This window comes from Homalodisca vitripennis, chromosome X (genome assembly GCF_021130785.1).
Source record: "Homalodisca vitripennis isolate AUS2020 chromosome X, UT_GWSS_2.1, whole genome shotgun sequence".
NCBI lineage: Eukaryota > Metazoa > Arthropoda > Insecta > Hemiptera > Cicadellidae > Homalodisca > Homalodisca vitripennis.
Window position 1 is genome coordinate 85,763,836 of NC_060215.1, and position 18,547 is coordinate 85,782,382.

Sequence of the window (18,547 nt, forward strand, 5' to 3'; positions counted from 1 at the left end):
GTTTAGCATCTGTTATTGCCTGTCTGCAATCTCTTTTGTAACGTCTTAATATGTTGCTGAAGCTTATTGCTGGTAGTCTCCAGTCAGTGACTTCAAAAAGACAAGTCTATCCCACATGGAAGACAATTCATTGTTGAACCACTTATGTTTTTTGTGCATAATTTTTGCTAAACTATTTAACAAGTCAAATTTAACAGCTACAGTGTCCTGATATTTATCATAAATTCTATTTGTCAAATTTATTAAAATTGCATCATGGTCTGAGAAATTAAAAGGAGCTACATTATATGACAAAACATATTTTCTATGACAGTTAATAAAAACATTATCTAAGCAGTTATGACCTAGTGTAGAGTTGTTGTTCAAGTGATAAAAATTATGTTGTCAAAGGATGTTGAGCATACTTTTGACAGAGTTTTTATTTGTATTTATATCAAAATTAATATTTATGTCCCTACCAACTATGACAGTATAATTTGGCCACTTAGATGTATAAGAAAACAAATTTTCCAGGGTTTCAAGAAAACTATAGTCGAATAGATACAATTTCCTTATTGGAAGGGTGTGGAGGGGCAACGAGCAGTGGGGTGACTGATGCCGCGGTGTTGCCGCATTGGTGCGGGCACTGCCGTGAGCGGTCACTTTCTCACCGAACACTGAGAAGAGAACATCAAACGGTGCGCGCCAGCGTACTTACCAACAAACAATGTGTCAGTGTGTGTTGTCTTTTGATTGTTTACACTAGTAATCAGAAACGAAATTTCTCTAATTTAACACAAATATGTGCGATATTAATATGTTACCATTATACTATATAATAATCTACAACTACTAAATAATTTGGATATCGTGAAGGACAAATAATTTGGGTACTCTGAAAACCTAATATTGCATTCACAGCACGAATATATTTATTGCGGAGGCTGTCAAAATACTTCAAACACCGCCCCCAGCTCCGCGCCTCTCAGCGTCCGGCCGATGTTCACAGAAAAGTGCAATAAAATCTTTCTCCGAGTCTCCACTAGCCGCACGTTTCGTCATAACTGTACTGTTAGGAAATGAGTGACATTTCCTTCCGCCTCTAAACACACTAGAGTAACACAATAGTTTAAATTTGAGTAGGTATCAGGTGTATTTCTTGAAGTTCGTCGTATTAAAATAACCTAGTATTATCAGAAATTTTCGTAATTGTTATTGAAATAAACATGCATATAGCTGCAACAAGACTCTTACCTAATACTGCGAAAACTCTAGGACGTTTCTGTGCGTAGCTGGCAGTGGATTTATTCCATCCAAATCATCATCGTCATCATCGTTCTGTTGACGTATATTTCCTGTGTTCCTTGGTCAGTTTGCAATCTATATTCGTCAGCAAAATCTTCAAGGTCACTAGTTTCACTGTCACTGTCATCTCCATTCATGTGAATTATCATTTCCTCCACTGCTGTTTCAATGATACCTTCTTGTGCCCACGCTTCTAAAATAGATTTTTTTTTGTGCTTTACGATATCCGTTCATTCTACGGTTGTAACTTTTTGAAGTCCTTCTTCGGTTAAACTCCTAACTTCAGTCATGTTAAATGATTTATTGTTCCGGGCAATGTGTCCCTTAACTTGTGCCCAAATCATCTCTATTGCATTGAAATGGCAATGGTAAGGTGGGAGTCTGACAATTTTATGTCCTTGGGCTTTAGCCATCTCATCTATAATATACTTGGGGGCCGGTGGTTTATTCATTTCACATATTTCTAACAACTCAGCTTTTGTAAAATCTTCTGCAAATTGTATGTTATGCTTGCGAAGCCATGCCTGAATTTCCGCTTTTTTGTTACCTTGCGTTGGGGCCTTACCTAAAATCTTGGAGTGGTATGGGGCGTTGTCCATAACAATAACCGATGGAGCAGAAAGGTTAGGTAGAAGTGATTCTCTGAACCATTTTGAAAAAGTGTCATGGTTCATTTCTTCATGGTAGTCTGTGGTATGCTTTGAAGCAAATAACAAGCAACAATTAGGAACAAACCCTCCAGATGTACCAGCGTGCAGTAAAATCAGCCAATACCACCTTTGCCAATAGGAGCGGCTAATGTTCCTTCAGGCGTGTCATCAGTCCATCCTCGAGAGACAGTGTGGCCGGTATTTACCCATGTTTCGTCTAACCACACTATGTTATCAAAATTTAAGTCTTTCACCTCCCGCAGAAATCGGCAACGCCAAGCAACAATGTCATTTCTTTCTAATACAATTCTCCTCCTATTCAACTTTTTGTATTGAAACCCCAAAGTAACTAAAATAATCTTGAGAGAAAAAATGCTGCCTCTAAACAAATTTGCGTCCCTTAATGAAACTAACAGTTTTTTTACAGTACGATGTTCTTTTCTCATAATATAACCATATACATGACGGCGAATAGCGTCCTGTTGGAAACCATCTAAGGCAGTAACGGTTTTCTGTTTCCTCCTCTTTTTCCCAGGAGTCTGTAAGGTCGTATTACCAACCCCATTTAAACGTTCTTTCTCCTTGCAAATTGCAACTACGGTGCTTTTGTTTATGCCTAACGCAGCTGCGGATCTTTCTACCACTTTCTCTACTGGTATTAAAATAGCCCCATTATCCTTTTCTTGCTGAAAAAAATTCCGGACTTTAACCACAAGTTATCGTGACTGACTGCGCAAAGCAGAGTCCTGGTCGATTTTGGTGTATGGTGATGGTCTCACTGGGCGAACGCGAGGGCGGCCTCTTTTATTAGCACTGGTTCCTCCTCTTCTTTCCATTACGGTGATAGTTAATGTACAACGTACAGTATATAAAACACACACACACTCACACCCTGATATTCGCAACGAACAGCAAAAACACCGAACACAGACAACAAATTTAGCAGTAAACTCGAAGTAGTCACTCTAGTGTAGCACTTGAGGACTGCGCAGAGAAGTGCCTGTTGCTGTGGCAACCGCGTCAGATGCTCCTCGCTTCTATTGGTCAGGTAGCCAACCAGGCAGTTCTCCCTCTCACTCCAACGTCAGAACGCCCCAGCACGCCGATACGGAAGTTGTATCTTTTCGACTATATTGTAATCGCCCGCTGTGGAGTAGTATAAAGATATTATTAAAACTATAAATTCGTCTATAAAAACTGCACAACATTCAAAATGAAATTCTATACAGAAACCACTCACATCATGACTGAACCTGATCATTTACAAAAATAAGGCAACCACCTTTACTATGGAAATCCTGGCAATAGGCTGCTCTGGAACTCTGGAATTAAAAAAAAATAATGTTCAACATTGTAGTCCTAATTTTGAAACTGAAAATCGGTACAGTTGTCTGACTTTGGAAAATGATATTGATACTATCAGTGATAAAAGCATGTGAGATTGTCATTGAGAGAAATTCAAGACCCAGAAGAATGTTAATATGTAGTGACAGCCATGAGAAAGACTTATCGTGGCATATCAATAACAATTCAAAAACTTTTGATGCTTTTAGTTTTGTTAAACCTGGCGGTCGTGCAAATCAAGTTTGAAATCAAGATAATATTGATGGTGAAAAATTAAGACAGTGACTTGTTGGTGCTGGCTTGTGGTTCTAATGATGTTTCCCACAATGAGGCTTCCTCAGTCATTAATGCTATTAAATCTACTCTTAAGAAGAATGTAAATAAGAGGATTATTCTAGTTCATTTACCAAATAGATTTGATCTATCAGACTGGTCCTGTGTGAATGTTGAAATCAGAAAAACTAATGAAAAACTCAAAAGGTTAAGTGAACAGCTTGGCAACGTGTCTTTGGTTCAAGCTAGTAAGGCTGATAGTAGTCTCTATACTAGGCATGGTATGCACCTTAGCCTTAGAGGGAAACAATGGTTAACTAGTAAAATCCTTGAAGCAGCTGTAGTGATGACTACAGAGCAACCCCCTCCACCTGGATGTCAGGAAGAACAGTCCACATCTACCAGATTCTCTACAAGCATCTCCATCTACTAAATCCTGGTCGGGAAACTCTCCACTGAAGGTCCAGCACCCAGTTATTGAACCCACAACAATGATGACAATTATAACCCTATCTCTAGAGCTAAGTGTAATTTTAGTTGTAATTTGGTAAACATACATACTCTGGGGGTCTAGTCTTTGAGTACTAATCTTAAATATTCAGTGTCTAAGAAGTAAACTTAATGAGCTAGACATAATATTAGAAGAAAATGAAACTAATGTGGTTTGTCTGAGTGAACATTGGCTACATGAGGACGAAATGTCAATATTTGTTCCTAATGGATTTGTGTCAGCGTCATATTTCTTTAGGAAACCTCCCCTTAAGTGTGGTGGCTCGTCAATATTTATAAGCCTAGACTTAAGTTCTAGATATCAGAGTGTTGATATTTCTGACTTTTGTATTAATTCTCTATGTGAAGGCTCTGCAATTAAGCTGCTTGATTTTAATCTTATTGTCTTAAATGTTTATAGATCCCCTAACTCTGATTTTAATACTTTTATTGATTATTTGGATAAGTTATTGTCTTTTTTAATGATTAGAAAATGTAAATATTTTATTTTAACTGGAGATCTGAATGTGGATATTTTAAAGTTGGAGAGTGATGATGATGTTCAGTTTTTTGTAAATACGCTTAGATCAATGGATTTATATTCCATAAATAATTTACCAACTAGAAACAAGGCCTGTCTAGACAACATGTACACAAATATTGATAAAAAGCTATGTAATTCTAACTTATTGAAGCAAGATATTATTTCCGATCATGCTGGCATTTTTGTTGACATTAAATTGTGTTTAAAAAAACCAGGAATAAGGATAGCTCCAAGATAAAAATGAGGCATCTCATTTCACCTGTTAGAATAAGTAATCTTAAGGAAGCTCTCAGTTATTGTGAAGATTGGGATTTTTTAAATGATAATTTAGATGTAAATGCAAAATGTTTAATGTTCTTAAATATTTTAACGTCATATTTTAATATATATTGTCCACTTGTTAATGTTAAAAGTAAAGCTAACAAAAAACCAAAATTGGCATGGTACACTCCTGAAATTGAACATATGAGGTCTTATATGGTAATTCTCTATGATGAATGGAAAAATAGCTTAAGTGGAGATGATAAGATAAAGCAAAAAAATCTGCAAACGATTCACTCATCATAAACTCCCAAAATAAATGTAAAATGGCATGGCAGATAATCAGAAAGGAAGCAGGGGATTTTATTTCCAAAAGTAAAGACAGTATGATACCATTAACTCCTGATGTTTTAAACAATCATGTTTGTAAATGTAAACAGGAATTAATCTTGGTTTGAACTTTGATACCAACACTCTGTCTTACCGTAATTTGTTGCATAACTTTTCTCACCATCATAACAGTTTTACAAGTAACTTTAGTTGGGAAGCTTTTAATACTAGTGAAGTAAGAGCAGCAGTAATTGACTTAAGTGTATCGAGGAGTGAAGATATTTATGGCCTTTCCAATTTTGTCTTTAAGAATATAGTTGATGAAATTTTATCACCTCTAACCTGCCTGATAAACCAAATCTTAACTGTAAGTGAATTCCCAGACTGTCTAAAATACTGTAAAGTTACACCTATTTTTTAAAAAAGGACGAAAAGAAATGCCCGAGAACTATACACCTATTACTATTGTACCAACCCTTAGTAAAATGATAGAAACCTGTATGTTTAAGCAATTATATAAGTATTTTATGGAAAACAATTTACTGTACAAAAACCAATTTGGATATAGGCCAAAATCACTCTACTGCTAAGGCTATAGAATGTTTAGTAAATTCAATTCTAAGGGGTCTAGAAGACAAACAGGTAATTGGTTCTACCCTTATAGACCTAACAAAGGCTTTTGATGTTGTTACTCACTCTATTCTTTTTGAACAACTTAATTTCTATGGTGTAAGAAACAAAGAATTAAAGTTGATTCAAAGTTACCTAACAAATAGAATGCAAATGGTAACTGTAAACAATGTTTCGTCACAGTATCAGAAGATAGCATCAGGTGTTCCCCAAGGTTCTGTACTTGGTCCTTTTTTGTTTTTAGTTATTATAAATGATTTTCATGTTAATGTTTTATCCATGTCTGTACTTTATACAGATGATACAACTCTTCTTTGTTCTAATGTAAATATGTGGCAACTTAATGTACAATTAATTAATGCTCTTCAACAAGCTAAAGATTGGTATTCAGCCAACAACCTTATTATAAATGAAAATAAGACTCAAAACATAATTTTTACATACAATAATAATTTAGATTTAGACAATAACTACAATAAACCTGTTAAGCTCTTGGGGATTGTACTTGACAGTAAACTTAGCTGGAGGCCACATGTGGAAGGTATCTGTAAAAGACTTTCTAGGGTAATCTTTCTCCTACGTATACTTGTGTTAATTTTGAAGCATTGTTAATGACCTACTTTGGACTGTTTCATATACACCTTTGTTATGGTATCCGTCTATGGGGCAACTCTGGTGCCTCCAAAAAAGTTTTCTTGTGGCAAAAAAAGGTAATCAGGTTAATGGCGGATCTTTTTAATCAAGAGTCCTGCAGACAGTCTTTTTGTAATTTTAAAATAATGACTCTTGCTCGTATTTGTATATATATATATATATATATATATATATATATATATATATAAGAATTTAGTGTTTGTTAGAGAAAATATCAACACCTTTATCTCTCATGAGTTAGTACATGATTACAACACTAGGTTTCAATATAATCTTAGAGCACCTTAGATAAGACTAACTCGGACCTATAATAGTTACAATTCTCAACGAACTAGATTATTTAACAAACTACCATTAGCTATAACAGAACTACCAATTAATAAGTTTAAATTAAGGATTGCAACTTGGCTTAAGACAAAAGCTTTTTACTCTGTTGACGAGTACATGAAGTGCAACATGTTTGATCTGTTACAAAATACATCTGGTTAATGTAACTAAATTAGTAGTAAGTAAATCAGTTTTTATGTCAAATGTTTTTCCATGACGAAGCCTATTGTAACTGAAAATGTTATTTAATGGCCAATAAAGATCTTGAATGCCAAGATGCAACTAAATCCACTTGGGAACGATGATGATAATTCAGCAGGGTTAAGCCAATGCTCTGATAAACAAATGAAAATTTAATTTGGAACATTAGTTAAAGAGCTCTCTAACAGTAATTTTTTGTTTCTGAGCCCTTGAACTTTCAAAAACATACCAAAATAATTGTTAATATGGTTATTATGATTCCTATTTGCTTCATGTGATAGACTATTGCTGTAACTAAAGCTGTGTTACATGGTGTTTGGTTTTCCTTAAAAAATAACTATTTTCAGGCTGAGGCTCTCTTGTAACATGATTGCACTCATTCTCTAATTTTTGCATCAAAATACCTATACTAATAAATTTATCCCACTGATAGCTGATGATATAGGAATATAGACTATATTTCCATAATATATTATAAGGTTATCATATTACTGATGTTGGCATCAGATCATTTCATAGCCATTGGGCACAAAAGCTATTTATGTAACTTTGGGCAATTAGAAAGAACATTTTATAACCAGTGTTACACAATAGTAACAGTAATAGTAGTATATAAGATATACAAATTATAAAGACATAAATTTTACATTCATATTTTGAAACACATACAAGAACCATTTTTTAAACATGTTTTATACTCTTCTCTGAATGCATTACAATCATTGTGGACATTTTATCAAAAATAAATTTAATAAGAACCAAATTAATATTTATTTATGAATAAACATAAATTCTTACAACTAAATGGTAAGAAATTATGTATATTAACTCACACATGTATAAGTATATAAAAATGTTTCATTAATATAGGAGATGGTGATAACAGTGTAATGTCTAATCTGACAGGTAACCCAACCATATGGGTCATCCACTGTCATCAGAAAATTTGAAGCTTGTTGTTTTAGGTGCAAATCCTAGTTTCTATACAAAAAGGTTAACAAAGCGTAAGAATAGCAAAAGATAAAAGAAAAGGAAAAACCTTTTTCTTATGTGTTTGACATAGAACCAAAAGAAATGGTTTGCAAAAATTCAGAGATGGTGCAAAACCTTTTCATGGTCCACAAAAATTAGAAAACCTGGAAACAAATTGCGGTAACCAAAGCCAAAATAAACTGTGAAAATCTGAATGACAGAAAAGACTTAATGCATCAAATTTTGGGCATATTTGTAAACTGGGGACAAAAATTGGTAGAGCAGCAGCTCCTTTACTCCGAGTTGAGAGGAAACATGTCTACAAAATATGGGATTGAAAATGAGTCTTCAGCAATCAACACACTAGAAAATTTTCTTGGCATAAAGGTTGAGGAATGTGGACTATTCGTTGATTCCGAAATACTGTACCTTGCTGCCTCGTCTGATGGGATACACGGCTCAAAATGTTTGGTTGAGCTCTAATGCCCTTTCAGAGCACATAATATGTCACCGGCGGATGCAGAGAGAAACAAAGCTATTAAATTTTGCTAATTGAGACTGACGAATTAAAATTAAAAACAAACCAGTCATACTATTACCAGATCCCGGGACAGCTTCACATACCGAAAAGAGAGTTTTGTTTATTTGCCATCTGGACTCAGTTGGAAAAAAATTACCTATTTTGGAAAAAGAAAATGAAAGATCAGCTGAAACATTTTTATTTTACTTGTTTGTTGCCTGATAACCAAAGTTCTTTTAATACTCGTATTATGTTTGCCAAAACTAAATTAAATATAACAAATAGTATTTGCTGTTACACAAATTATTCTTCTGTTGTTTATTTATATACGAGGTGTGTCCAAAAAGTATCCGACCTTAACGTATGGCATGAACTGACGTTACTCGGCGACAACGGCAATCTGGTCCCCTTCAAAGTACTCCCCTCCACAAGCCACTACCTTATTCCAATGCTCCTCCCACTTCCGGAAACACTCCTTAAATTCATTTTGCGGAATGGCTAACAGGTCCTTTGTCTAATTTTGTTTTATTTGTTCAACATCGACAAATCTTTTTCCTTTCAAAGGAATTTTTTATTTCGGAAATAGCCAGAAGTCACAAGGAGCTATGTCAGGACTGTAGGGAGGCTGTCGTTGTTGGTTGATGTCGTGTTTGACCAAAAAACGCTAAATAAGATTTGAGGAATGAGCTGGCGTGTTGTCGTGGTGCAGGATCCAGTCACGGCTTGTCCACAGTTCAGGTCGTTTCCTTCGCACTGCATCTCGTAGCCGCCTTAGAACCTCAAGATAATACTCCTTATTCACTGTCTGGCCTCTTGGAGCATATTCATGATGAACAACGCCGTCCTGGTCAAAAAAAAAACTGTCAGCATTGTCTTGACATTGCTTTGACTTTGTCTTGCTTTTTTCGGCCGTTGCTCTTTGCGAGTTTTCCACTGTGAAGATTGAGCGTTTGTTTCAGGGTCGTAGCCATAAACCCATGACTCATCACCAGTAATAACTTTTTTAAATAACCCTGGGTCACTTTTTATCAAATCCAGATTGTCCAGTGCGATTTCAAGTCGACAGTTCTTTTGGTTTTCTGTCAGCAGCCGAGGAACAAATTTTGCTGAAACACGGTTCATTTTTAAATCTTCGTGTAAAATGTTACAAACTGACGATTTTGCTATTCCTAAATCCTCTTCCAGCTCTCGGACAGTCAATCGACAGTTTTCATTAATTGATGCACGAACACGTTCAACATTTTCAGCGTTTCTGGCCATTGAAGGCTTGCCAGATCGGTCATCACTCTCCACTGAGATGCGGCCATTTTTAAACCACCTAAACCACTCTTTTGTTTCTGTATCGCCCATAGACACGTCACCATAAACTTTCTGTATCATAGTAATCGTCTCTAATGCTGAATGGCCAAGTTTTTGCAAAATTTAATGCAAATGCGCTGCTCAACACGTTCAGTCATATTGAATACTGTACGGAACAGAGCGCTATGACTCACTGAGTGACCGGATCGTATTCAATGCCTAATATGGGAAGAAATAGGCTTGCCCCTCCCCTCCAATAACCGGTTCGAGCCGGTTGGTTACGCCGCGGCCGCCTACTGGTCGGCGGTCGGATACTTTTTGGACAAACCTCGTATGTTGCAGTATGATCATGTATAGAGATCATGTGTTAAATTCATAGGACTAACCTGGCCGTTTTATCCAAAAACATGCAAAATCAGTTAATTTTGTGCTTTACAACTGTATGCACTAGTGTACCACTTTGTTATATTTTCGTGCTTTATGAAATGCTGAAAAGATAGTTTTAACGAAATAATTCATGCATCCCCTATCTCAAGTTTCTTCACTATATGTTTAAAATGAAACAGTTTAATTAAATAATTAATAATTCAAAATAAATTATTTTATGTTATTTGTTCATAGTTTGGTTGGTTGGTTGATTAGTTTTTGAAATATGAATTTTTATTTACATTTGAAAAAAAGCAGTTTTTGATACAAATGACATTCAATATGTTAGTATGTTTAATATTTATCTCATTGAGTGTATATGTGTCCATACTATTGTTTTGGTGTACGTAACATATGTAAGGCAACAAAATTTTGTCCACCTTAATTTTTATTTATGATACTATTTTTATTTTTCATTCCTTTACTATATAGTTTGACAAGTTTGTACATACAATATTATGTATGCTTTGTATGTGCTAAGCAAGCAAATAGCTGTAAACAAAACTACTTTTGAAACCTTTAAATCTTTTTGTGTTTTGAATTTTATTTACATAAATATGTCTTTACTCTACCTAAATTTGTTTATAACTGTCAGAACTCAAAAAAGTTGTTAAATGATAGTAAAGGAATTGTTTTGTTTTGATTTGAACAGTTTTTATAAATAACCTGAAAATAATTCCATCCATTTGATTTTAAATATTGTTTACATTTGAAGCCAAAATCGTGTATAAAATGTTTAATAGCTCTTAGGCGATACTTAAATTATATTTTTGTCCGTGTGAAAGGGTTAAATGATGTGAATAAGATTTTTAAACAAACAATGAAAATTGAGGCTCAGCGATGTCATGGACTTCGGCACAGACAAATCATATAATTCCCACACTGGTTTTTGTTATAATATTTCATATATCATGTTTACCAAAATTATACTACAGTATTTTATACATTTTAAGAGTAGTTTTCATGTGTATCTTTGTGTCCAATTACTGCCTGTGTATAGCAGCAGACTGGTGTGATAACAGATTTTTAAAAGCATAGAATGTAGCATTGGTAAAGTAGCAGAAGAGTGAAAGACTTACTACCCTATATGCGGTGAAGACAAAACTGTGTGCACCAGCGTTTGTGTGTCAGCATTGCTTGATCGCACTTGCCTCGGGTCCCCCACTCGGCAAATGTTGTTGGCGTTTGGTAAAATCCGATCCCTTCTATAGCTCCACTCATTGCTCTTCCTAAAACTGATTTTGCCAGCGCTCGATATGGATTCTTGAAATATCGTACTGTAATTTCTAGCTTGAGGTAGAACGCACCCTTAAGGTATGAAATATAATAATTTTTAAGTAACAGCTATTAAAAATCTCGGCATTATTTTTCGGACCACTGTATATATAAAAAGTCCTTGCTCCGCCGGGACTAAAACCGGATCTCTCAGTTAACAGAAACATCTAAAATCACTTTAACTGATCAAATATTGTTTTGTATCAGTAATTTTACATATTGCTCAGTGTATTAAAATATTGGATTAGAATTAAAATTCTGTTGTTTCAGACCTCATGTAAATCTTCTTCTCTACTTGGCAGTGCTGAACTCAATACTAAACTACTTCATATAATGTAGATAGTAACAAATTTGTAAAAACAATTAAATACATAAAACAACTTTACCGAGTAATCCAGTATTTTTGGCACGAGAATTCCACAGAACTTTGTTGGCACGGCGTGCATAACCCTCATAAACAGGATCATTGAGTAGCCTACTGAGAATTCCCATCTCAAGAAGGAGAGAGCCAGCACCGGCAGGACATGTCTCTGTTGACAAGGGCTTGGTAGGAACCCCATGACGCAGATTCACCTACAGGTAAAATTAAATCACTATAAATTTAAAACTTTACAATTAATTACTGATAAAAGTTTAAACACTCATACAAAGGATTCTTGAGTAACTTATTGAATATACCCACTGATCTCTAAGAGAACTATTCTCCAGCTAAGGTTACTGAAAATTATTTTATGTGGGAGGTAATTGACTGAGATACTGTAATATCTTTTATTTCCAAACCAAGCTATTCATGCAGTGAAGGCTAGTATGATATGTAAAATTTTGTTTTAATAATATTATGGATGCTATAAAGGGTGTTTCAGACCACCCGGTCGCAATCTCCTGTGATTGAACCATTTGACATAGAGCTACACAATAAACTGTAACCCTAATAAATCTCATACAGTGAACGTTGCAAAATGGTTTTTGTCACATTTAAAATACAGGGCGTGCCTGAAAGAGATTGTTACAGGTTTGAACCTTGAAAATTTCAAAGGGCAAGATAGGTCACGTGGCACATCATTTTAAAGATCTTTGAATACTGAATAATTTGGTAAAAAAATTTTAAAAATATCAAGTTTTGTTTGAATGGCAGGGACTTTTCGGAAATTTCTTGAGTCCTTATTTCTTACTATGGTACTTTTGTACTGAAATTTGCTACTGTCAACTGTTTTTATTAGAAAGAGCACCAGATAAGCTTTCAAACGGTATGTTGTATGACAATTTTTGCAGGTTTTTCTCAACAACATTTTCAAATTTGAAAAACTGAAAATGCCCCGAGACCCAAACATTTTAAATGAAATCATAGCTTTTAAGGCACATCAAATTAAAGGTAGCAAAAAAGAAACCTTTTTAAATTTAAACTTTATTTCTATACCTTTCAGTTTACAAAATTATTTGAAAAAGATTGTATTTTAATACAATTCAAGCATTCTTCTTAGTAATTAATAAAATAAAACTTATTGGAAAAATATAAATCCTTTTATATATTACTAATTATAAAAATACATATTTCATGATTAGCATAACTTATAACTTACATTTCAGTATACTAATGATATTAAAAAATCTTTTGATAATTTTAATTCCAAGGGTACATATTATGTTGCATTACAGGTGTTCAAATGTTCAAGCGTACTTATTAGAAAATCATTGTACACTGCTCCAGTTACTGCATCTTTAAAGAAGAGGACCAACAATTTTTTTTAATAAAAAGGAGAAGCTGTTCCTCTTTTATACCTTATTCTGCCCGTCCTCATGGACCACTGGCCTGTGCGAGGATCTTATAAAACAGAATAAGGGGGAGAGTTGATACAGTACAAGGTCGAATGGTACTGATAAAAAGTACAAGGACCACAGACAGGATTCGAACTCAAAGACTAAAGACTCAAAGTCTAACATCTTAGACTTCTCGGTCATCGGCACTCCCTGACACTACATTTCCTAATACCACACCACACGTTATAGGTTTACTACCTTTGATTGTCAATCTCCAGTGAGGATTTTCAAATGAATTGAAAATCTCTTTATTCATTGAATAGTGTCATAAAAATTACTTGACTTGTCATAAAAAATACTTATAAACTAAGAAGTTATGTGATAAAATACTCTAATCCTATAGTCAATCTAATCACCAATGCCCCAATAATTGCAGCTTTAGCCATAGCACAGATTCATTTTTAAAATTCAGAAAAAGTTAACAATATAAATAACTAAAAAGAAACATTTTTAACTATAGAACTATAACAATTACAATAACAATATATTTCAGTAAGCAACAATGAGTTAGCAACAATAATTTAAATAAATACACAAAACAATCCAAATAAATACATAAATACAAATTGGTATATTGCTGTTGTTTAAAAATATATCTTATATATATAAAAATCTTGAGTCACGATGTATGTTGCCAATAAACTCCAAAACGACTGAACCAATTTCAATCAAATTTCACATGTATCCGTAATTTAGTCTAACTTAGAAGATAGGATAGTTATTATCTGAATTATTCGCTTATGTCGTGAATATAAACGAATAAAATGAAGAAAAGTTTTCAAAGCGCCTGCACATTATAACCTGCAATTACGAGATAGATACGTATATTAAACAGTGAAACACTATTTGAAGGCGCTAAGTTATGATGTATAATTGTCTAAACTAAATTTTTGGTTGAACTTAAAGGTTGAGTGGTAGACCACTTTGTAATAAAATACATTATGCATGTACAATACATTTTTGACATATTTTCTTGATCGTGACATCAAGGTAAAATCTACATCGGGGTTGGAAATATAATTTACTTCAACCAGAAATGCTCATACGCGGGCAAAACTTACGAAAAGCGTGCGAAGCCGCGTATATATATATATACATATGCAAATGAATATTTGTGTGTTTGTCCTTATGTAATCGTACACTATTTGACCGATCATTATGAAAATTTGAATGTATATGTACTTTTCGACGGAGAAGGTTTATATGCTATACTCATTTATAAAACTCACCACGAGGTGGCGCTGCAAAATATAACAGTTTTCAAAGCGCCTGCACATTATAAACTGCAATTACAAGACAGTTAGGGATATTAATTTGCCAAAAACTATTTGAAGGCACTAAGTTAGAATATATGTTTGTCTTTATAATGAATATATGGTTGAACTTAAAGCTTGACTGTTAGACCGCTTTATAATAAAATACATGTACGTGTATAATGGCTATATAATAAGCATACACAGATTTTCTTGATCGTGACAACAAGGCAAACTCTACATCGGTGTTAGAAATATAATGCACTTGAACCAGAAGTGCAAATACATGGCCAAGGCTTACGTAAAGCGTGCGAAGCCGCGGGAAACAGCTAGTATATATATATATATATATATTCCATATACTGTCAAAATCCCAAGCACTTAAAAAAATGTTTAACATTATGATTTGTTTTCATTTTTTCCATTACTCTAATACTCCTTTTTTGGAGTTTGAGACTAATATCCAAGGTTTCCTTGGTGGTTGCCCCATACACAGATATTCCGTACGAAATATGGGAGTGCACTAGAGAAAAGTAAATTATTTTGAGTGTCTCCAAATTACAACTAAAAGACATTCTTTTTAAGGCATATAGTCCAGAGGGATTTATTTAGAAATGTGCATGATATGATCATCCCAGCTTAGATTTTTGTCAATAATACATCCCAGGAAACTTATTTTCTCCATGTCTTGTATTTTTATGTTATTAATTTGTAAGTTATATTCCCAGTTAATTCTACAATGCTTTGTGAAAAATGAGACGTAATTTGTTTTTGAGACATTTAGAAGGAGTTCTGATTAAAGAATTTGTTATGCGATTATAGATTTTCCTGTAATGAGCTCTCTATATAGTCTTTAATTCCTCCAGTTACTATTAGGTTAGCATCATCAGCATAGATATATTGCATTATTTAGACCAGTGGTTACTTGTGGTAGTCCTGTAATATAGCACAAAAAAGTTAAGGTCCTAAAATGGATCCTTGCCGTACGCCATAACAAATTGTTTGTAATGATGAAAACGCTGATTTAATGTAAATTTGTTCCTTAAACTTTATTTCTACTTACTGTTTATGACAATAGAGATATGTGATAGTGATAAGGAGGGTATGGCTGACAGGAATCATGCTGGTCTTTGCACTGCTCTGAGTTGTGTACAACTGGATAACTGTTATCTCTCAATTGTCACACTTGATTGTATATAAACAGAAACTCCAAACTAATAAGAAGTGCATTGGATGAATAATATTGGAACGTTCAGAAGAACCAAAAATTTCAATTTTAATTATATATTTTGTATTGCTGTGACTGTTTATACTATTTATTTTACAATTCGCCAGAACGAGTTATAGCGCTTCCGGAACAAGTAATACTGGTGGAGCTTGTCCAAAAAGTATAACTAATAAAACTGGAGGGCTCCAGTGTCAAGGAAAGTGTGTTGGATGGTTTCATTTTGAGTGTGCTGGTAATTCTAAACGAGATTATAACTTTACCTCGGTGAAAAGTCGAACTTCATCTGTAAAACGTTTGTGCGAAGGGAAGTTGATGACAAGGTTAGTAAGCAAACTGTTTAAATTGTGTGTGTTCTGGTTGTATGGAACATTTAAGTATTCTGACTGATCAAATTTTTGATCTAACTAAATACCAGACTGAAATACAAACACAGTTATCTGCATTACAGTCTGCAAATGATAGCCTAGTCGCCATGGTGATGAATCAAGTAGAGTTAATTAGTGACTTTATCCCATCTGTTGGTACTCAACAGGCCTGTGCAGATAAATTAAGAAACAATCTGGGTTCTAAAATATTATTTAATAATGATAATCATTACCTAGGCTCAAGAACTGACATTGTAAATAACAATGTGAAAGATTCCAACTTGACTAAGGTAGTCTTAGTAGCTGACACTGTAAGAAAAATTTGTACTATTAAACAAAATCTGGCTACATCAAGTAATTGGCAGAAAAAATCCACAGATTATACCTCTCAAAAGATGAAATCTGGGAATTCAAGTATGGCTGATAAAAAAAGAGCTTGAAGCAGACTGAAACTAAAAGTAACGACAAGGAACAGAAGGAACGGATGGCTAACCTGGACTTGGACAGTGATGACATTTTTCACAGTGATAATACCACGTCAAATAGTTTAAGTGAAAGGTTTGTTACAGTAAAATCCAAGAAAAAGTCATGTAGGCGAAGTATACAATACTCTACAATAATTCTAGTGTTCCCAATAAATACAAGAGACCTGGAAAGTTTATAACTGGGATCGCCCCAGCTGATAGCAAACTGAAAGCTGTGGAAAAGAGTCATTCTTATTTGTTTCAAGGTTAGCCAAAAATATTGACTACAGAGCAGGTAAGAAATATATGAGTGACAGATAGTATTGAGGCAGATTTTGATGTTATGCAAACAGATATAATACTAAGTACTCTGATTATAAATCTTTCAAGGTAGGTATACTTTTCTCAGTATGGGACAAGTGTACACTCCAAACTTTTGGGGGTATGGGCCTACAGGGATTTATGTTTCTAGATTTCATTTCCATTAAAACACCAAGCCCAAGTTTTTTTTTTACAAGCGGGGTTTTTGTTAGGAGAAAATACCTAAAGTGCTTACAACCTAGTGCAATTTTGGGCTTTGATATGCCCAAAACTCGGGCAATTATAATCTGAAATTACTGTTATGGAATACCCAAAGTGTAATAAACTTGACCTACTTAACTACATAGCCTTTTTGCATGACTGGAATGTTTTGTGCTTGGTTGTCTCACAATGAGGTTGCTAACCTTAACATCCCTGGGTATATATTAGCTTCTAGTTTTGAAAGAACTATCAAATCACACAGGGGTTCTGCAATGTATGTAAAAAAAACGGCATTGACATCAAAGTGTACAATAAAATAACCTGCTTAGGTGAAGAGATTGTGTTTGAGGCTTCAGCTGTTTTATTTTGTAAATTGAGAACTGTACTGGTATGCTACTACAGAGCACTGTCAGGCAATTTTGCTAATCTAATCAACAAACTTAAAAAGATTTTCTCTAGTTTGCATGGTGTTGACATTAACGTAGTCCTGGCTGCAGACTTCAATATCATTTTTGTCAACTCACAGTGAGACCAATGAACTCTATGATCTAATTGACAGTTTTGGGCTTTATATTGTTACAAGTGAAATCACTAGGCCGGGTTACACTGGTGCTGTTGGAACGTGTGGGGATAACATTTTAACTTCTATTCGTCCTGAAAGATGGAATGCGTTTGTTTATCACACTGCATCGTCTGACCATACTGTGATTATTTTTCAAGCTGCCATAAACTGTATTTCTGATGTGCCAAAGCTAGAAACTGCTAAAAGTATATTTAAGCCTATGATTAGTGATACAATGTCCTTGTTTATTGTTAACCTTAGTCAGATATATTGGTCTAACATCTATTCTGTAAATAGTGTAAATATTTCTCTTGACATAAAACACAAGTTCAAAACATTTTAAAATCTTTTACTTTGGGCTTTAAATACCTCTATGCCAATGAAAACGTTGTATGTCGAAATTTGAAAGCTAATAACAAGTGGTACCACAGTGGTCTTGCTAAACTTAAATCTGAACTTGATAAATTGTATTTTATATTGATAAATAGTTGTGCTGCCTTACCACGACTCAATAACAAGTATAAATTACTCAAAAAAGAATACAAAGCAGAGATTTGCTTAGCCAATCTAAGGTACAACAACGATTTAATAAATAAGTCATCTAAAAAAACCAAAGCCACATGTTAAATCATTTTAATTTAAATTAATTCTCTGTTGATGATGTTAAAAAAGCTATCACTAGTTTAACAAATAGTACATGCTTAGATCTATATGGTCTGAATGCTCCTATAATTAAGTAAGCCTCCAACGATATTGCTGTAGTACTTGCATACTTGTTTAACTTATACATCTTAAATAACTACTTCCCAAAAATCTTGAAAGTTAACAAAGTAGTACCTGTACATAAGAAAGGTCC

At 34.1% G+C, this 18,547-nt stretch overlaps 1 protein-coding gene across 1 annotated transcript in view; it reads right to left on the bottom strand.

The window, feature by feature from the left end:
* The window catches only part of LOC124369298 (ER degradation-enhancing alpha-mannosidase-like protein 1), a 146,172-nt gene that overhangs the window by 43,475 nt on the left and 84,150 nt on the right, over window positions 1–18,547 (bottom strand). The window contains exon 4 of the mRNA XM_046827234.1: window positions 11,866–12,052. Within this exon, the coding sequence (XP_046683190.1) occupies window positions 11,866–12,052 (187 nt within the window). The remainder of the gene's footprint in view (window positions 1–11,865; window positions 12,053–18,547) is intronic.